The 22,441-nt window shown below is 38.5% G+C and overlaps 1 protein-coding gene across 1 annotated transcript in view; it reads left to right on the forward strand.

The window, feature by feature from the left end:
- Positions 1-22,441, forward strand: part of LOC126474615 (solute carrier family 22 member 7-like) — a 111,637-nt gene that overhangs the window by 32,465 nt on the left and 56,731 nt on the right. Inside the window, exon 4 of the mRNA XM_050102091.1 lies at positions 17,541-17,698. Coding sequence (XP_049958048.1) covers positions 17,541-17,698 — 158 coding nt within the window. The remainder of the gene's footprint in view (positions 1-17,540; positions 17,699-22,441) is intronic.

Genomic DNA, 22,441 nt, shown 5'->3' on the forward strand with positions numbered 1-22,441 from the left:
ATTACTATTACAGATTCTGATCTACAATAGCCTTAGCTACCCTACAAAAAAATGTTCAAATGTCTGTGACATCTTATGGGACTTAACTGCTAAGGTCATCAGTCCCTAAGCTTACACACTACTTAACCTAAATTATCCGAAGGACAAACACACACACCCATGCCAGAGGGAGGACTCGAACCTCCGCCGGGACCAGCCGAGCTACCCTACATTTGAACACGAACATATTTATGCGCATTCCTTTTGGGGTGTGTAATACTAATTAATCTAAACTGCATCTGTCTGTAAATGTGACTGAGTGTAAGGAATGGTTATCTGTAATACTAACAACTCTTTTGTCATGAAAGAAACATACACAGTGACTAACCGTTGCGTAACGAGAACTATTCTCTGTAAGAAAAACGTTGATTACATGACAATTTTACAAATTAATGCTGTTCCTAATTTTCTCAGTAAGTTCGTTTAGGCCCTACAATCTTTTCGTACCTTTGCAATGGATAACCAGAGTCTGCTCTGCCTGTACGCTGTAGCGGTGTTGAGTACTGAATGACATACAGGCGAAATAAATCATTGCGCAGCAAATTGCCTTACGTTACTGATTCTATTAGGCTGTTTTCGTAAGTTAAACATTTGTTATCTTTCCAGAAACACGCTTCACTCTCCATGCAGTAGTGCAATGCGTGTTGGCGCAGGTTTTACCAGATACAGTTTTCATCTAACAGTGAGGATGAGCTTCAGTCCAATATTTGCAAATTAAAAAAGGAAAGTCTTCTGCAATTATACTGAATCCTCTTAATGAGACAGAAAAAAACACGAGCTAGGATGAACAAGAACTTTTTCTCAGCAATGCCATACACCACAAAAAATACTTTTACACACAGTATTCAAAAATGGTTCAAATGGCTCTGGGCGCTATGGGACTTAACTTCTAAGGTCATCAGTCCCCTAGGACTTAGAACTAATTAAACCTAACTAACCTAAGGACATCACACACATCCATGCCCGAGGCAGGATTCGAACCTGCGACCGTAGCGGTCACGCGGTTCCAGACTGTAGCGCCTAGAACCGCTCGGCCACCTCGGCCGGCACAGAATATTCAAATTACGTCAAATTTTCTCTTTACTTTTTAAAATGAAATACTTTTAACCTACAATGGTGGAAGGAAACCAGTTAAAATACTGAATACATGTTTGATAATTCACTCCGGTTACCAACACATAGACGTTGTTAAACAATATGAAATCTTTTCACTACCATATTTGTTACCTTCTTCCAAAAGTATCGTATCAGAATCATTCTCTATCCTCAATCACATAATGGTGCGTCACTAACAAAAATTCATTTCCTGAACAGCAAATCCGCCATCCAAGCTCCTTACTCTGCCATGACACATTACTCTGGCCGACAACTGCTCACTCGCTCGCCCGAGCTCTACTCAGTAATACTACAACTTCTGGTAGGCAAAGAATACGTATGTGTTCAGACATGCAAAGATGATCATAGATGTAAACATCCAAATAAACTTTAAAGTGTACCAAGTATACTCTCATTTTACATGACATACACAAGGTGATTATAATTAAAGTTTAACTTTCAAAACGCTGTAGAAAGAACACCATTTGTCAGAATGATGTCAAATTGCAACGGAATATCATCGGAGAAGGGAGAAAACGTACGGCAGAAGAAAAGTAAATAATTACAAAATGTAGCAATATATGGTGCTGTAATTTAATAGTGGTCTACTACAAATGACAAATCAGTTATACAACAATGTCTAAGGTGTACATTTGACGTTAAACAAACTGTACTACTCAGTGTGCATGTGTGTATAGGTGTCATACTGTTAGTTACGTATGTCCATCCACCATGGCAATGTCATATCACATCAGATGGGAAAAATCTGTTTTTAATTGTCCTGAGATCAAAAACCTCATAAAAAGCATCAATCAAAATCAAATCGGATTATAAACTTCCGTGTGGTTGGCGCAAAACTTGTTCACTATACTGTCCACCGTTTTTTGCAACAAGTTTTAATCGAGAAACAGTATGTTCCACAACTGATCGAAGTGTTTCCGGGGTCACATTCAGAATGTGTTGTGCAATGCGTGCCTTTAATGCAATCGGAACACTGAACACAACACCTTTCAGATAGCCCCACAGCCAGAAGACACACGGATTAATATCCGGTGATCAGGACTGCGAGGCTTTAGGGAAATGGCGGCTGATAATTCTAGCATTTCCGAAATGGCACTTCAGTTGCTGCTTAACTGGATTTGCAATGTGCGGAAGTGCGCCATTTTGCATAAAAATGACCCCATCCACACATCGACGCTGTTGGAGAGCTGGAATGACGTCGTTGCGCAAAAGACACTCATAGCGCTTACCAGCGACGGTACAGGTAACAGGACCGGAAGCATCCGTCTCTTAGAAGCAATATGTTCCTATGATAAGGGATGCCGTAAACCCGCACCACACAGTGACCTTTTCAGGATGAAGTGGTACCAGTGGATTTGCGTGTGGTTTTTCCGTTGCTCATATTTGACAATTCTGTGTATTGAAACATACTGTCATATGGAAGCGGGCTTCGTCTGTCCACAAAGTCTTCCTATGGCAATCATTGTCCACTTCCATACAAGCAAGAAATTCTAAAGCAAAGGTCTCTCTTGGTGACACGGCAACAGGAAGCAACTCGTGCACGTGAATAATTTTGAACGGATAACAAAGAAGGATGTTTCGTAGGATTTTACGCACCATGCCACGGGCATGTCCAATGTTCACCCAATTTCCGTGCACTACAATTTTGCACACCATCACTCGTCTCATCCTGCATTGCTGTGGCTACTGTTCCCACTGACGTTGAATCAATTCGTTTCCTCCCTCTACCAGGTTGCGCAAGAACCCGTCTTTCCGAATTTCCGAATCATTTTCGTCAGACCCAAGGCAGTCATTGGACCAACGCCTTTTCTCAAACCTTTCAGCGTCTGGAACTTCTGCAGAGCGACATGTGCACAGCCATCATTCTTGTAATACAACTTTACACGCAGAGCGAGATCCTGCATTAAGACAGTCATGGCGAACGTCGCAGACGCGAAAGGAGGAAAAACCATGTACCCGGCGTGTTTATACCAACTTCAATGGGTCGTGCGCATGACAGGTGTTTTCATGTAAGTATTCTCACACATACAGCGCCATCAATTTTCACACTATTTTCTTTCTTCTGCCATACGTTTCCCCCCTTGACGTCATTCTGACCAGCGGTTTTATTGCTACAGCGATTTGGAAGTTTAACTTTAGCTATAATCACCCTATAAACTGAGGTGACAAGTCACGGGACAGTGATATGCGCATGTACAGCTTACACAACGCATAAAAGGGCTGTGCACTGGTGGAGTTATCTGTACTCCGGTGATTCACGTCAAAAGATTTCCAACGTGATTATAGCCGCATGAATGGAATTAACAGATTTTGATTGCGGAACGATAGCTGGAGCTAGATCGATGGGGCATTCCACTTCTGAAATCAATATGGAATTCAGTACCCTGTGATCCGCAATGTCAAGAGTGTGCCGAGAATACCAAATTTCAGGCATTTCATCTCAACACGTACAACGCAATGGTCGACGGCCTTCACTCAATGACCGAGAGCAGCTGCGCTTGCGTACAGGTATCAGTGCTGACAGACAAGCAGCACTGTGTGAAATAACAGCATAAATAAACGAGGGACGTACGATGAACGTATCGGTTAAGATAATGAGGGAAAATTGGGCATTAATGGGCTATAGCAGTGATGACCTTCGTTAACAGTATGACTTCGCCTGCAGCGTCTCACCTGGGCCCATGACCATATCAGTTGGACTTTAGCGCCCATCATCTTCTGGGAAGTTGATATGATACATTACCAAGGCAAGGTATAAAGACATATTTAGTTTCTACTGGTGCTGAAGAAAGGTTTGTTGGTGGTTTTTGCTTACTTTTCATTTTTGCATCTAGTTTGTCAACTATGGTTGGGTCATAAGCATTGTTGTGGGCTATTGTTTTTAAAATGTTTAGTTCCTTGGTTTTTACAGCAGGTTCAGAATGAATTTTGTTTACTCGGTTGAGTGTTGATCTGTGGATAAAGAAATGTTGAAAATATCATCTAAAGTAAGAAAAAAGCTCTCAAACCTCATTGCCAAAAAATCCATCAACTCAAACCTACCTGATGGAAAACATAATTTTTCTGAGAGTGTAGTAAACACAACAAACATTAATTTCAACAGCACAGATCTAAATTTGCTAAATAAAGGATTAAAATACATTATTTCCACCAAACTTGATGAAAACACTGTCAAAGACCTAATAACTGACACTAAGGTAGCCTGCCTATCAGCAAAACTAAATCAAAATGACCAAAATGCTCTTGCACATGAAGCAAATAAAATAATAAAGAAAACATTAAAACAAAAAAACTCCCCTATTTTACTCATAATGAGGTTACAACATTCAAACAAATTAATAAAAAATTAGTTGACAATAATGCTCTTGTGGTTAAGGCTGACAAAAGCAATACAGCTGTAATTATGTATGAATCAGAGTACATTAACAAAACATTAGATTTTTAAAAAAATAACAACATAACTGAACTAGAATCTGATCCTACCCCAAAATACCAAAACAAAATAAAGAACTGCAACTTCCTCCTAACAATTGCTGAAGCCAAACACTACATAATAATGAGCCCAACAGCCCCAAAGCTCAGATCATAAACCAAGGTTCATAAACATGGCCTCCCACTACGCCCAATAGTCAACTCAGTAAACAGTCCTGGATACAAAATAACCAAAAAACTTCATGAAATTCGCAGTAAATCCTACACATTTACAAACAATTACTCTGTAAAAACAGCTATGAAATAACCCTCAGCATAAAAGACAACACTATTCCCACAACAGTACAATTTACATCCCTCGACATAGTGAACCTGTACACCATCATACCTATAACAGAAACACTCCACTTAATCCAAAACAACTTATTGCATCATAAAAAGCTAAGTAACATAGAAATCTATGAACTGATGGATTTGCTCGAGTTAATGTTGTCTCACACTTATTTTTACCTTAATCACAAAGTCTATATTCAGAAAGACAATTTAGTAATGGACAGTAGTTTAGCTGGCATACTAGCTGACATCTATATTAATGATCTGGAAAACAAATTCTTTAAAGATAATCCAATGGAAAAATACAGTCATTTATTATAAACGCTATGTTGATGACACGTTGATACTACACAATGGAACAACAATTGAAATAGAAAACTTAGCCAATAAACTAAATAATGTACATCCCAAAATACGTTTTACAGTTGAACACCAAACACTACAGGGAATTAATTTTCTTGACTTAAACATAACATGTCACAACACCAAACAAAAATTCGAAATTTACAGGAAACCCACCACAACAAATGTAGTTATAAATAACACATCATGCCACCCAAAACAGCATAAAACAGCATTTTTCAGATCAGCACTCAATCATGTAAACAAAGTTCATGCTGAACCTGATGTAAAAAGCAAGGAACTAAACATTTTAAAAACAATAGACTGCTACAATGCTTCTGACCCAACCATAGTTGACAAACTAAATGCAAAAATGAAAACTAAGCAAAAACCATCAACAAACCTGTCCTCAGCACCAGAAGAAAGTAAATATGTCGGTATGCATTTCCTTGGTAATGTATCATATCAACTTGCAGAACTATTCAATCCACACAAAGTCAAAATCATTTTCCACACAAACAACAAAACACAAAACAAAAAATTTGCAACATTAAAACAACAAGCCCACTATATCACAAATCAGGTATATACAAATTAACTTGTGCCAGTTGTTCTTGCTGCTACATACGACAGACAGGAAGAAATTTTGAAATCCGATACAAAGAGCACACTGACACACTCCATTTAAATAATTTAAATAAATCCACTTTTGTAGCCCATCTACCCCAAAATAATCATTCAGTCACAGATATAAAAACCAACCTCCACATTCTGTACAGTGTAAACAAAGGAATAAAAATGGACCTCTTGGAACGACTAGAAATTTTCATGCATAACAATAAAACACCCCACACCATCTTAAAAGAACAAATTGATTTAGCAAATAACCCATTCTTCCAAAATTTTACAGAATCCTTAAATTTGAAACACTAATAAATACTGTACTCATCCATTCCCATACCCATTTCCTACCTCACTCATACCACACCTAAACACCATCCTCTCTGTCTCTTTTTTACACACTCACACACACACACACAATTTCCCTCTCTCTCACTTTCTCTCTCTCTCTCTCTCTCTCTCTCTCTCTCTCTCTCTCTCTCTCTCTCTCTCTCTCTCTCTCTCTCTTCCCCCCTCCATCCCTTCTCCCCTCCTTCACACTCCCCCCTTCCCCCCCACCCCATATGTATACTATCCTCTTTATTGAGTAATGAGAAACATACCAAACACAACATCACTACCGGAAATATTGTCCTAAACAATTTGTTGTAGATTTTGTAAGTAGCATAAGAGAAAAAAATTGCAGTGAAAAAACATAATACTAATTTTTTACAGAAAGTATTGTAATAAATATATATTTTACTACGAATGCCACACAAAACGAAAAATGAGCAAAGAAAATCTCTGCCTCCACAAAACTCTTTGGAGACAACAACAGTCACACTCTTTGGTTTGTTTATACTTTGTAAAATATGTGGGAGTCGCCATCGGTGGAAAAGTGCCTGTTTCACTTGATATTTAACGATAGTGGAAAGCATACATTATATGTTCCAGAGCAGTGCTTGCAACAAGAACAAAAACAATGAGTAATACCATCAAATTAATCTTACAATCTTAATATTCTTCCCACATACAGTGCTCACTTTTTCGTTTCCATATTTGCCACAGATGCATGACCCCCACAATACTCCAAACTAAATTGTATCATCTGATAATGAATCGCCAGGCGATTCGAAACCGGTCATGAATAAATAAAAAACGAAGAAAAAACGGCGATTGGTTACAGTAATTCCTGAAACCATTAGTAGAAGTGACGGAGTCTTATGAGTATATACTGTAGTACTAACATTTTAAGTCTGACAAGGCCAGTATCTGCCATGTTTTAATTTTAATTTTATATTGTGACATTTCTGAAGAAGGCTACATTATTATAGCCAAAACCTTGATAAAGTTTCTTTGCTTATGCACCTGGAGGCTGAAATTTAATGTAATTATACGTAAGTTGCATATAAATCAGCATTATTAATTTAAGGCATAAAATGTATTTGCGAGATTTTAATATATGGGACATATGTGTGTCTTGACAAAAATTATGGGGATGCCAGTCACCTGGGCCAAAAAAGGGGAACCCTAATACTCTTCAGAGCACAGCTTCGTGAACATCACTGAAGTAGTTTTCACATGCAGAATAGCTTACGATGGAGGGTCAGGCTTTTGAATCAGGTCATAGAGCGGAAGAAAGATTAGAGTTCAACTTGGTATTTATCTTCACAGTTTCCGTAATTGTCAGTTGGCACTTTGAGTATTGGACTTACTGATGGAGCAGGGAAAATTATATATTGTTCACCGCCTGCCTGGGTCTATCTGATTGTTAAAAACCCTTTTTTCCCAGGAGTGGGTAGGCATTTCAAGTTGAGGTTGAAATTATGCTGAATACTAAGGTCTAAGATCTCTTCGCACTGGAACAAATGTAATCTTTTAAATCAATACAGTCAACTGATACAGCCATTTATGTTGCATACTTCGATCGTCACAAACTCATTATAATCTATATGGTACTTCGTATTGGCCTAGTATCATGAAATTTGGCAAGTAGCAAGGTTTTACAGTACACGTAAAGGGAAAAATCCCAAAATTGTTAATTTCTAATTATATCACACAAAAAATTTTCCTGTTGTCTTTTGTTACCTGACTTCAAAGTCAGAATTAAAACATAGTCGAAAGTCATGGAACTTGCTGGGCGAATATCTTGCTTGTATCAATAATGATAACAGGCAAAAATTGTCGAGATTCTTGGGATCAATTAAGTGTCTACATACATAACTAAGTTTATGAAGTCCTACTAGCACCTGACCAATTATATTACTAAAAATTTAATAAGTGCTGGCACACTGCTGAAGCTGGGGAATGACACCACAATATACGTTTTTCCTACTGAATAAATGGGTATTTTGACATACACTGAAGAAGGGGTATCTTCTCTAAATTCGAACAGGTCACCATTGTCCAATTGGCACATCTTTTATTTTATGTTTCTGGATTTCTGATAATCACCCCACAAAATTGAAGTCGTTCACTTGTTGTAGAACAGCTGTCAACAATGTACAAAGAACTACATGAATTAACTTAGAAAAAAGCATTGAAATGTACAGTTATCCTAATAAAAGAAAAACTGTGTTAAAGTAACACAGAACTGTCTCAAAATTAAAAATCACGAGCTGTCGCCACTAATTGTGTATCGAAAATTCCAATTATTGTAGTGCTACAGTACGTATTTGATTTTATTTCTCATCCAATAAGTTAATTATTGACTGCAACCAAACTATTATCAGGAATGGTTGTGCTCCTAACTTTCACTTTTATGTAATCACACAACAAGACACACAAATCATGTGAGATAATCCTCTCCAAAATATTTCACCTATTTCAAACATATATAAACAAAGCAAACAATATTTGTAGAACACTTTTGATAGAAATTTAATGTGAAAGAACGCAAGTTAACAACAATGCAAGAATATCACAACAAATGAAATGTAAAGAAAATAAATATATTCACTTTTACATTCATGTCACCACAATCATACTGTATTCACGTGCTCTCAATCACACTACAATGATGTAATGTAAAGAACACAAGTTAATGACAGTTTCCCAACAATGCAGCAGTATCACAACAAATGAACTTTCAAGAAAAGAAATACATTAACTTTTACATTCATGTCAGCACAATCATACAGCATTCACATGCTCTCAGTCACACTACACTGATCAGAAAGAACTCAAAAACTACTGACTACCTAAATGCACTGTAGTGATAAATAAATACATATTGTAGTTCTAATGTGCAAATTTCCAGGTGCAATGAATTAAAATTATCTAATTCTAAGACAGTAATTGTGTAAATTGATTTTTTGATTGAATCTTACTGAACCAAGATTGGCTCTTAATTATGATTATAATTAAGGACAGAGGAACAAATTTAGATCGAGATAATTATTTCAAAGGGACAAAAATATAGCTAAAGCTCATTTGAAGAATTATATTCTTAATTAATTTGTGTGAGGTTACTGTGTGGTCAATCCATAAAACTGAGTGGGGCCTAACTGAGGTACAGCAGTTCTGCAGCATTCATTCATGAATGAAATTAGTCCTAAATAATCCATCTCCACTTGAGAAGGATAACGATTCCCATACCTACCACACTAGAGGAAAAAATTACCTATATTAACCGTCATATTAAAGCTGTCAGTGGGTCACAAAGGTGTTAAACATGTAGCAATAAAAATGTTTGATCAATTTCCCAATGACATAAAATGTCTGACAGATACCAAAGCAAGTTTTAAATCTACCTTAAAATCATTTCTGCTTGGCAAATCCTTCTATTCCATGGACGAATTTTTATTTACAAAGTGGTAATCTCGAAAAAAGAAACCTAGTTTTCAAGTGTAATTACAGGAGTTGGTCTAAAAATAATATGTTCATTAATGGTAGCGCTAATCGTGTTTACATCCTCTAAACTGTTTTGTTCCATATCATTTCAATAAAAGAATCGGTCAAATGATCCCAGAACCATTTAACTAACTAATTAACGAAGTAACTGTGGGCTGCCCTGTAAACCCGTTTCCTTCATCAGCTTCTTCCTTCAGTAGATATTTCTCCACAGCTTCTTCAGTTTATTTATCATCCTCTCCTGTTTTCAAATGTGAATCTTCAGCCCTTTTTATCGTAGCATTCAGTTACTTGATTTCTATTTCACTGCCTTCCCTTATTTCCTACTCTACCATATCATGCTGTTTGTAAACCATAAAAGCACAATTATTATTTAAAGGACTAAACAGTTGCGCAATAGTCATGCTATCGTCTGGCACTCTCTTACGAGGTGTGGCTAGAAAAAAACCGGACTAGTACTGGTGAAACAATAAAACGAATGCAATAAGGCTGAAAGTCGCGTGGCCTGTCACGTGACTCTCGCTCCGCCTACTGCTCGAGTTTCATCTGCCTCCTGCACTCAGTCTGCCCGTGGCGTCTGTTTTAAGTAGTTGACGTTTTGTCTGTGCGTCGGAAAATGTTGAGTGTACAGAAAGAACAGCGTGTTAACATCAAATTTTGTTTCAAACTAGGAAAATCTGCAAGTGAAACGTTTGTAATGTTACAACAAGTGTACGGCGATGATTGTTTATCGCGAACACAAGTGTTTGAGTGGTTTAAACGATTTAAAGATGGCCGCGAAGACACCAGTGATGACACTCGCACTGGCAGACCATTGTCAGCAAAAACTGATGCAAACATTGAAAAAATCGGTAAACTTGTTCGACAAGATCGCCGTTTAACAATCAGAGCAGTGTCTGAGTTAACAGGAGTTGACAAGGAAAGTGTTAGGCAGATTCTTCATGAAAGTTTCAACATGAACAAAGTGTGTTCAAAAATGGTTCCAAAGTGTCTCACAATTGAACAGAAGGAACGCCGAAGAATGATTTGTTCTGACATCCTGGAAAACATTGAAAGTGATCCCACCTTCTTACAAAATGGTATTACTTGCGATGAATCGTGGTTTTTTACTTACGATCCCGAAACTAAACGCCAATCGATGCATTGGAAAACTCCTGGTTCTCCACGACAAAAAAAAGCACGAATGTCAAAATCGAAATTCAAGGCAATGATGATTGTTTTTTTTTGACATCAAAGGGATTGTGCACATTGATTGGGTACCAGAGGGACAAACAGTGAATCAGCATTACTACATTAGCGTCCTGGCTACCCTACGTGAGCGAGTACGGAGAAAACGGAACGATTTGTGGAGAAAAAAGTCATGGATCCTTCACCAAGACAATGCCTCAGCTCACAGTGCGTTGTCAGTGAAGACGTTTTTGGCAAAACACAACATTCCCATCTTAGATCATCCACCCTACTCACCTGATTTGGCCCCCTGTGACTTTTTTCTTTTCCCTAAAGTCAAGTCAGCTTTGAAAGGAACTAGATTTGAGACTGTTGAAGCAGTAAAAGAAAAAGCGACGGAAGTAATGTATGGACTTACCGAAAATGATCTGCAGCATTGCTATGAACAGTGGAAAATTCGTATGGAGCGGTGTAGAGACCGAGGAGGAGAGTACATTGAAGGAGATAACATGAAATTGTAAATAAATGTTTTTTCCAGAATCAGTCCGGTTTTTTTCTAGCCACACCTCGTACTGATCTCTTTGTCAGCCACAACACCTTTCATAATAGACTCATTACAAACATATGATCCAGCATCTCCTTCACAACTTTATCCACTACTTTCATCACTACCTGCACCACTATCCTCGTTGCTTCCTTTATTATCTATTACCTTCTTCTTTTTCTATGTTACCTACATGTTACTCTACACTTGCCTCTCTTTCCTCATTTCTTAAGTCCCACACTTCATTTTGTTTTAAACCTTCACGATTGCCACTTAATTCTAGAATACATTCCTTTGTGATCTTTTCTCTTCTGTTGCATTACAGTCCTTATGCACTCTCTTACCCGGGTATTCGTAGCTACTTTCTCTTCTTTCCATGTTATGTCTGCTAGTTTCCACTTACACTGAACGCCTACATCTTTTGATAACTTTAGGGTACTGTATCGCAATACATTTGGGTTCTCTATTCTGGACCACTTCACTATGGATCGTTACTGATCTCGTGTCCTCTCTAGAGCCCTGTATTCCCTGACAGTAACTTCCTCTGAACAGTCCCCAGCCTCTGCTGTCTCAACTCCTATAGTTATTTAGGCTCATTTTATTCATATGTCTCACATTATCATGATTTCATTCACTCTGCCTAATATCATATCTATAATTACCTACATCCCATCTGTCAATTTTAGCCACTTATTTTACAATTTTTTTTAAATACTGGGTAGCATATAACATACTTTGCCAACTGGTAGTTTCTCCAATAGGCTGCCTACAATATCAGTATTGTAACGCTGGCAACCAGTTTTTAGCTAAAATAATGAGAAGTAGTGAGAATGATACCGTGAATCAGTACATAAATAGCTGTAGACTGATAGCTGTACGTGTGATAACAGTTGGTCAGAATAAAATACGCCTAAGGGGATTGTGGGACGAGGCTAGCCGCACTCAGTGGAAAATTGCACTGTACATTTACAACGGCTGTAGTGGTTAGGTCGATGGCACTATACCACGGCGTAAGTCTTGTTACAGGCAACGTGACTGGGTGCCAGGTATTACTGAAACAAATAAGCCTCAGAGCGGTATAAAAACATCTGAATTTTGAGACAGAAGTCATTGCCTGAGTCCAGTAGCAGCACTACAACACCGAAGGCCACGGCAGGTAGGGAGACGTCTGGGCATCACCAGCAGTAGCCATATGTATGAGTGCTACCACCAGCACTAAGTTCATAGTGTGTCTTAGTGTCTCACCATCAGCTGCTGTCCAACAGCTGCCGTCTGTTTGCTGCCAGAGGGCAGCAAGCTGAAGACTATGCACTATCATTTCCACATGCCACCATGGTAAATGCGTGCGGAGCCATGGGGCCGTCAGGGTACCGTGCCACCAAGGGAAGCAGGCAGCCGCCGACGTCACAGCTGTGACCTTTAGAGGCCAGTAACGTGTCACAGGGCTTCTGTCTGCAGAAGCCACTGCCGATACGTCAGCGCAGACCAAGAACAACAGAGTGACACATGATTGCCTCGCTGGGCTATGACACGTCATATACTGGAATTAAATAAAGGCGTTATATATTGTCAACAGAGTCTCCACTGGGCCTTTTGGCCTGTCACGACCATTCACTCACCACCCTGTGTTCGATCGCACTCTTCAATGTCTTTATGTTAATACTGATCCGATGTAGTCCCCTTGATAACGTAATACATGGAATGATACCAGACAGGCATCGAATCGACGGGCGAGAGAGCTGAGAGGGAGGGGGTCACAATTGGGAATGGTTCCCCACTGGTCATGCTCTCACTCTGACTCAGTTTATTGAAGATGGTTTTGAGAGGCAGCTTCGGGCAGATTAGTGTTCATTGACCTAACTGAAGCATACAGTTTAAACCTGGGATCTCCTATCTCTAAAAATCAGATGACAAAAAATGCGTAAAAAATCTTACTACACTGTTGGTTGAAAGAAGATTCATCGAATCCCAACAAACGAGAAGCAGATGGGGAAATAAGAAGAACAGTTTGCCACAAGGTAGTCTGCTGTCGTCACTGGTGTTCAACATACAACTTATTGGCGAAAAGGTCAAATCTTTTATTTACACAGATGATAGGGCAACTGCACATCAAGAAAAATCTTTTAATGACATTGAAAATGGCCTAAGCGAAGATCTCAGAGTGCTTACAAACTGTCATATATGTAATAATCTAAAATCAAACCCCATGAAAACACAAGAGGTCTTTACCACCTTAACAAACGGGAGGCAGCAAGGAGCTCAATATCATCTAGAATGGTACGTCCTTGAACAACTGTCCCCATCCATCCTACCCAGAAGTCACTCTAGACACAACGAAAACTTTCACTGTCAGCACAATCACAATACATTCATATGCTAATCGTACCACAATGATCAGAAATAATTCGAAATGTGTCATGTACAAAAGTGCTGCGCAGTAACAAAATGAATCTATCGTAGTTCCACTGTAATAGTTGCCAGGAACAATACTACATAATTACTCTTTATCTACTTCAGAGATAGTAATCATGTAAACTGACGTTTGACTAAATCTTCAGATAATTAATTACTGAAACAACAATCCCTCAAAACGACGATTGTAATTCATGACAGAGGCACAGATTTTAGTTCAGAATAAAATTTTCCACAAGAACAAAAACTTAGCTGAAATCCATTTGAAACGTTATATGCTCGATGAAAATGTGTACATATGTGGTCAATGTACAAAACTGAGGTATAGCAGTTTTTCAACACGTTACGTAGGAAGAGGTTGCCAGTGCACCCAGATTGTCATTGAGCAAATGAACTCCCCAGATAATTGTATGGGCGTCGTTTCTTGATATTGCCCATTTACAAACGCTCAGCACTTCATTACACTCCAGTTCGCAGTTCTCGCTAGCCACGTTCCTACTGCCGCGTGACCATAACGTAACAAACAATTTGTCAAAAGTGCTATAATCTCCTCTTAATCACAAGATAAGTGCTGTTCATGAATATTTTCCAACATAATAGCTTTCAAGGATAAGATGCCAAACGATTCCATGTATACACATTAAACAAAATCTGAGTAAGAGCATTTACAAAAATTTAATTTACATATTACACAGAATACTTAAAGGATTAGCAAACAAATGGCTTGTTAAGTAGCGTCTATACACGGTCGTTACAGCAAAATAGCTCGCAAAAATTAAATAATACCTACAGTACGTGTATTGACTTATATTACAAGCTACTTAATTGTGGCCGGCCGGTGTGGCCGAGCGGTTCTAGGCGCTACAGTCTGGAACCGGGCGACCGCTACGGTCGCAGGTTCGAATCCTGCCTCGGGCATGGGTGTGTGTGATGTCCTTAGGTTAGTTAGGTTTAACTAGTTCTAAGTTTTAGGGGATTGATGACCTCAGAAGTTAAGTCCCATAGTGCTCAGAGCCATATCTAAATGGGATTCCTTTCCGTCTTCATTCATTGGTGAAACATTACGTGTACTGGTTAGGTCATTTATTGGTGATAAAAAAATCTGTTTCAGTTTCCTGTATTGAATCGTAAGACAACATTACTCCCTGTATCAAATAAGTTCTTCAATATTACAGTTAGAGAACTCTCTGTAAATGCTCTCTTTTCCATCGATACTGTCCCTCTATGTATTTCATCTATACATTTGAGACGTCATCTGAGCTACTATTAGACTATTTGGAACGACAAAGCTCCTTGATCTTGCTGGAAAGCCTACAGTGAAATACAGAAAGAAGAAAGGAAATGCAGTTAGGGTTGCCAAGCCCTAAAATAGAAAAGCCGGGCTCGGCGTTATATTTAGCCAGACATTTTGCAATAAAAGCCAGACTTCGTATTTTAAATAGAAACAGGCGGTTGGATGTTTCCAATTGTTTATTAATAATCAGTTATGGTGAGCTTTTTGTGAGATCAACCTTAAACGTGCGTAACTAAAAAAAACTGCCTTATAGCGACTTTGCATGGGCTTAAGACTCGTTGGCAAAATCACATTTTAATTTTGTGATTTTTTATATGGAGTGTAATGTGTTAAACTCCAGTTGTAAGACTACCCTATGATTTCATAGTATGCCTGTTTATAAATATTTGTTTCGAATTTAAACATAACGGTGCTGCCGCACTGGCTACAACACCAGTTGGCTTCGCTCTGTTGAAGTCACACATTTATACATTACAAAATGCACAAAAATACCGCAGACGTACACTACAAGAAGGGAAATATGGACCAAAGATATACGAATATGCACTTAGAATGAATGAACCTGTATCTTAAACCATCACAAAATAGAACTGGAGAAATAGGAATCTTAATATTTTGTTAGGCATTTGAAACATTACAGTTATACTAAACAAAGTCTTAATAAAATTTCGTTGTGTCTATTGTAGTAAATTGCTAAATATTTTTCCAACTCTTTCAGAAAGGTCTTCCTTACGTCTGCCAACATACGGCAGATTTCACATTTGGAAAGGTCCAATCTGTTTCACTAAACGTTGCGAAGTGGAGCTTCATTGTTGCAATGTTGCTTGCAAAATAATCCTTAAAAAATTGTATCTGGAAGCATAATGTCTGGTATAATGATACTTCTTTAACTCGCAGATTTAACAGCAGCACGTGTACGTAGATTTTGTAATGTATTAAAATTTTGCTTACGGTTACAATATTTTACATAAAATTAGAAAATCAGGTTACTAACAAATGTTACAACGGTTGCAATGTTTGGGCATTTGATTGAAATTTTTATTTCTTAAGGAGCAAAAAGTGAACACTTAGTTCTGGGTCTCCTGATTATGTGCTACGCTGACCTGTTTTTACAACTAAGACAAGCAGCTAGTGACGGCTGTAGTAGAAATAAATTCGACTTACACACTTTTTTAAGTTTTCTTTTTGTGGTCACTCTTTACCAAGCGTTAGTAAATGTTCACAATGGTTCTCAGCGAAGCACGGCTCACCAGGTAGTAATAACTTCTATATGCATCATTACAATCACGCACAATTACACACATAGTTCAATAGATTCTGTCTAATTATAAATTAAACTGAGAGAAGCCTAATTTTAAACATCACTGATCTAAATCTCTATCTTTCTTGCTTTTTGAGCAGGCCGTCACCAACTTCTCCATCTCAGCGAAGGCACAATCTCTCTTTCCACAGATATGATGGCAAGGCCTCTTAGCCTTTCAACACTCATTAAAGATATCAGATAGTTTTTAATCATCTTTAACTTGGAAAATTTATGTTCAACGGGGGTTACTGACATTGATATGCACAAAAATACTGGACAACGTCTAGCAAGTTCTTTCCGGAAGTGTACTGAAATATGTGTTGGCAGTGTGGGGAAGCAACGGGGACAACATATCCAATTTATTTACAAGGTCTCCCCTCGATATTTCGCCTACAACGCCTGTCCCTAAACCCACCATTACCACTTTCCCCACGCCTGTCCTGGTGTAAGCTCATCTATCGAACACGGCATACTGCGCGGACTATAACATTAAAATTCAAGACATATTTTTTTAAAGTTAAAAAGCAACTGTTCGTTAAGTAAGAACAAATTTTTGTAGCAATCATAGAGGGGCCCCCTCAAGCTCGGAGGCCCCCGCGACTGTGGTTCTTGCCGTAACGGTAAACCAGCCCTGCGCTGTGCGTTTGGCTCGTTCGTCCTATGAAGAAAAACATAGGATACAGACACTAGAGCACCTGGTATAACTATTCCTCGCCCTTATGTCATTAGCTTGGTATAGGCCTCCGTTATGTGTCATCATCGATAAAAAAATCTAACAAAAGCCATACAAGCCGGACTCGTATTTATTTGGCCGGACACGAATGTAAAAAACCGGACACCTGGCACTGTTAAATGCAGCATTGCCATAACACACCGCCAAATTTTCCTTTTCTACGTGTTTGTAAACGCACAGTTTTTCATCTTACAGTTCACATAATACAATCATATTTCTATTATTCGCTCAAGGGTCTGTAAAAAACAGTGACTGTCACGAAAAATATGTGAATTTGCTCTAGAATTTTGTTTAAGAAGGATATTAGACACTAGTCAGCGCATAGCAATGTATTCATTTTTTTGCAGCTTACTGCTTAAAATTTTGTCCACAGGTTTGGCCGACGTACGCAGTATTTTGTCTCCCTTTCGCTGATTTCTGTGTGTCGCAGCCTGAGTGTTCTGGCTGTGTCCATATATCCATTGTTCATCGTATTGTCGGTTCTTGGAACTGCTGCAGATAGTTCGACCACGGAGGCAACTACGGCAATTGGTGAGAGCCGATAATAAAAGAAATAAAACTATAATTCTAGATCTAAGATTCCAGCAAGTATTAATTCACTTCGTAATATATATTTTGAAAGATGTTTTCCCCCTTCTATGTTTGATATGAACGGCATAGACATTTAAAATCTCTAACAAAACTCTCACAACAGTTAGGTGGTACAAACTACCGGACAGCGAGAAATCACTGGATAATTATGCTTGTTAGTTTTTGGTAAGACTTCTCTTCAAGTGTATTTTTGCATATCCTTTGTCCTTTCCTCGATCCTCTATCATTTGTGTAACTTAATTACTGTATTAATCGTGATGTACACTGATGGAAAAAATTGAAACACCAAAAAAGAAGTAAAGTAGAGTAATGAAATTTCGGAATAAGTTGTGTAGGTAACACAGGTTCTGTAAGCGCGAAATAAGCCATTGAAAATGTGAAATCTTCTTCTTCTTTCCGTGTATATCCGGTTCGGATGTTGGCGATGATGATGGCTATTCTTCTCTTGTTGGTAGCAACACAGATTAGTTCTGTTAAAGACATACTGAACCAGCATCTAAGGCTGTCAAGACAACATATTCGTCTTCTTTTGCTGTTGATTTTCCCTTAAAGCAATTTTTTGTACCAGATCTTGTCTATTTATATTACGCATGATGTGTCCTAGATATTGCAACTTTCGGCATTTCACTATCTTGATTAATCTAGGTGTTGTGTTCATTCTTCTCAAAACTTCTACGTTTGTCACTCTGTGGGTCCAAGGTTTTCTCATGATCCGCCTATAAACCCACAATACAAAGGCCTCCAGCTGCTTCTCCGTGTTTTTATTTAAGGTCCCTATATGTACCCCATATAGGAGGGCAGATTATACATAGCAGTGCAAAAGTCTGGTTTTTGTTGTTAGAGTTAGGTTATGGCTTTTGAAGACAGCACTCATTTTCTGAAACACACTTCTTGCTTTCCCGATGAAAATCTTGATTTCTTGCGAGTTATTCCAGTTCTCATTTATTACAGTTTCAAGGTATGTATATTCTTTTACCTTTCCTATAATTCTTTGGTTTATGACTAAGTTTATGCCTATAATAGTTTCCTTACCACCATGAGTTTTGCCTTTGTGGTGTTTAGTTCAAGCCCGTACTAACTGCTAACTCTTTCAGTTCCATCCATTAATGATTGTAATGCTTGAATAGTGTCAGCAAATACAATAGTATGATCAGCGTATCGAATTTTGTCTAATCTTACTTTATTTATCAAAATTCGTCTTCTATTTCTAGGGATTCTCTAAATAAACATATAATATTTAATAGTACAGGTGACAAGATACATCCCTCCCCTACTCCCCTGAGAATATTGACTGCTTCAGAGTGTTCTCCATCAATACGCTCCACTCCTGTTTGATTCCAGTACAGGTTCTTGGTGATTCGCAGATCCCTTTCCTCCATTCCAAATTTCACAAAATCTCCATCAGTTTGTCGTGTTTTACTCTATCAAACGCCTTCTAGCGATCTATCAGGCAAGCAAACACGTTTTTATTTACATCTGTACATATGTGAAACAATACTTGTACACTGAACAAGGCTTCTCTCGTACGCACAGCATTAACACACCCAAGCTGTTTAGGGGCTATCTGTTGGTCATATAATCTATATATGCTTCTGTGTATCACTCTCAAAAACAATTTCGAGATATGGATCACTAAGCTTGCTGTTGTTGTGGTCTTCAGTTCTGAGACTGGTTTAATGCAGCTCTCCATGCTACTCTATCCTGTGCAAGCTTCTTCATCTCCCAGTACCTACTGCAGCGTACATCCTTCTGAATCTGCTTAGTGTATTCATCTCTTGGTCTCCCTCTACGATTTTTATTTTCCACGCTGCCCTCCAGTACTAAATTGGTGATCCCTTGATGCCTCAGAACATGTCCTACCAACCGATCCCTTCTTCTAGTCAAGTTGTGCCACAAACTCTTCTTCTCCCCAATTCTGTTCAATACCTCCTCATTAGTTATGTGATCTACCCATCTAATCTTCAGCATTCTTCTGTAGCACCACATTTCGAAAGCTTCTGTTATCTTCTTGTCCAAACTATTTATCGTCCATGTTTCACTTCCATACATGGCTACACGTCATACAAATACTTTCAGAAACGACTTCCTGACACTTAAATCAATACTCGATGTTAGCAAATTTCTCTTTTTCAACAACGCTTTCCTTGCCATTGCCAGTCTATACTTTATATCCTCTCTACTTCGACCATCATCAGTTATTCTGCTCCACAAATAGCAAAACTCCTTTACTACTTTAAGTGTCTCATTTCCTAATCTAATTTCCTCAGCATCATCCGACTTAATTCGACTACATTCCATTATCCTCGTTTTGCTTTCGTTGATGTTCATCTTATACCCTCCTTTCAAGACACTGTCCACTCCGTTCAACTGCTCTTCCAAGTCCTTTGCTGTCTCTGAAGAATTACAATGGCATCGGCGAACCTCAAAGTTTTTATTTCTTCTCCATGGATTTTAATACCTACTTCGAACTTTTCTTTTGTTTCCTTTGATGCTTGCTCAATATACAGATTGAATAGCATCGGGGATATGCTACAACCCTGTCTCACTCCCTTCCCAGCCACTGCTTCCCTTTCATGTCCCTCGTCTCTTATAACTGTCATCTGCTTTCTGTACAAATTGTAAATAGCCTTTCGCTCCCTGTATTTTACCCGTGCCACCTTCAGAATTTGAAAGAGAGTATTCCAGTCAACATTTCAAAAGCTTTCTCTAAGTCTATAAATGCGAGAAACGTAGATTTGCCTTTCCTTAATCTGTTTTCTAAGATAAGTCGTAGGATCAGTATTGCCTCACGTGTTCCAACATTTCTACGAATCCAAACTGATCTTCCCCGAGGTCGGCTTCTACCAGTTTTTCCATTCGTCTGTAAAGAATTCGCGTTAGTATTTTGCAGATGTGACTTATTAAACTGATAGTTCGGTAATTTTCACATCTGTCAACACCTGCTTTCTTTGGGATTGGAATTATTATATTCTTCTTGAAATCTGAGGGAATTTCGCCTGTCTCATACATCTTGCTCACCAGATGGTAGAGTTTTGTCAGGACTGGCTCTCCCAAGGCCGTCAGTAGTTCTAATGGAATGTTGTCTACTCCCAGGGCCTTGTTTCGACTTAGGCCTTTCAGTGCTCTGTCAAAGTCTTCACGCAGTATCGTATCTCCCATTTCATCTTCATCTACTTCCTCTTCCGTTTCTATAATATTGTCCTCAAGAACATCGCCCCTGTATAGACCCTCTATATACTCCTTCCACCTTTCTGCTTTCCTTTCTTTGCTTAGATCTGGTTCCATCTGGGCTCTTGATATTCATGCAAGTGGTTCTCTTTTCTCCAAAGGTCTCTTTAATTTTCCTTACCCCTAGTGAGATAAACCTCTACATCCTAACATTTGTCCTCTAGGCATGCCTGCTTAGCCATTTTGCACTTCCTGTCGATCTCATTTTTGAGACGTTTGTATTCCTTTTTGCCTGCTTCACTTACTGCATTTTTGTATTTTCTCCTTTCATCAATTAAATTCAGTATCTCTTCTGTTACCCAAGGATTTCTAGTAGACCTCGTCTTTTTACCTACTTGATCCTCTACATCCTTACATTTGTCCTAGAGGCATGCCTGCTTAGCCATTTTGCACTTCCTGTCGATCTCATTTTTGAGACGTTTGTATTCCTTTTTGCCTGCTTCACTTACTGCATTTTTGTATTTTCTCCTTTCATCAATTAAATTCAGTATCTCTTCTGTTACCCAAGGATTTCTAGTAGACCTCGTCTTTTTACCTACTTGATCCTCTACATCCTTACATTTGTCCTAGAGGCATGCCTGCTTAGCCATTTTGCACTTCCTGTCGATCTCATTTTTGAGACGTTTGTATTCCTTTTTGCCTGCTTCACTTACTGCATTTTTGTATTTTCTCCTTTCATCAATTAAATTCAGTATCTCTTCTGTTACCCAAGGATTTCTAGTAGACCTCGTCTTTTTACCTACTTGATCCTCTACATCCTTACATTTGTCCTAGAGGCATGCCTGCTTAGCCATTTTGCACTTCCTGTCGATCTCATTTTTGAGACGTTTGTATTCCTTTTTGCCTGCTTCACTTACTGCATTTTTGTATTTTCTCCTTTCATCAATTAAATTCAGTATCTCTTCTGTTACCCAAGGATTTCTAGTAGACCTCGTCTTTTTACCTACTTGATCCTCTACATCCTTACATTTGTCCTAGAGGCATGCCTGCTTAGCCATTTTGCACTTCCTGTCGATCTCATTTTTGAGACGTTTGTATTCCTTTTTGCCTGCTTCACTTACTGCATTTTTGTATTTTCTCCTTTCATCAATTAAATTCAGTATCTCTTCTGTTACCCAAGGATTTCTAGTAGACCTCGTCTTTTTACCTACTTGATCCTCTACATCCTTACATTTGTCCTCTAGACATGCCTGCTTAGCCATTTTGCACTTCCTGTCGATCTCATTTTTGAGACGTTTGTATTCCTTTTTGCCTGCTTCACTTACTGCATTTTTGTATTTTCTCCTTTCATCAATTAAATTCAGTATCTCTTCTGTTACCCAAGGATTTCTAGTAGACCTCGTCTTTTTACCTCTGCTGCCTTCACTATTTCATTCCTCAAAGCTCCCCATTCTTCTCCTACTGTATTTCTTTCCCCCATTCCTGGCGATCGTTCCCTTATGGTCTCCCTGAAAC

The sequence above is a fragment of the Schistocerca serialis genome, chromosome 4 (genome assembly GCF_023864345.2).
Source record: "Schistocerca serialis cubense isolate TAMUIC-IGC-003099 chromosome 4, iqSchSeri2.2, whole genome shotgun sequence".
NCBI lineage: Eukaryota > Metazoa > Arthropoda > Insecta > Orthoptera > Acrididae > Schistocerca > Schistocerca serialis.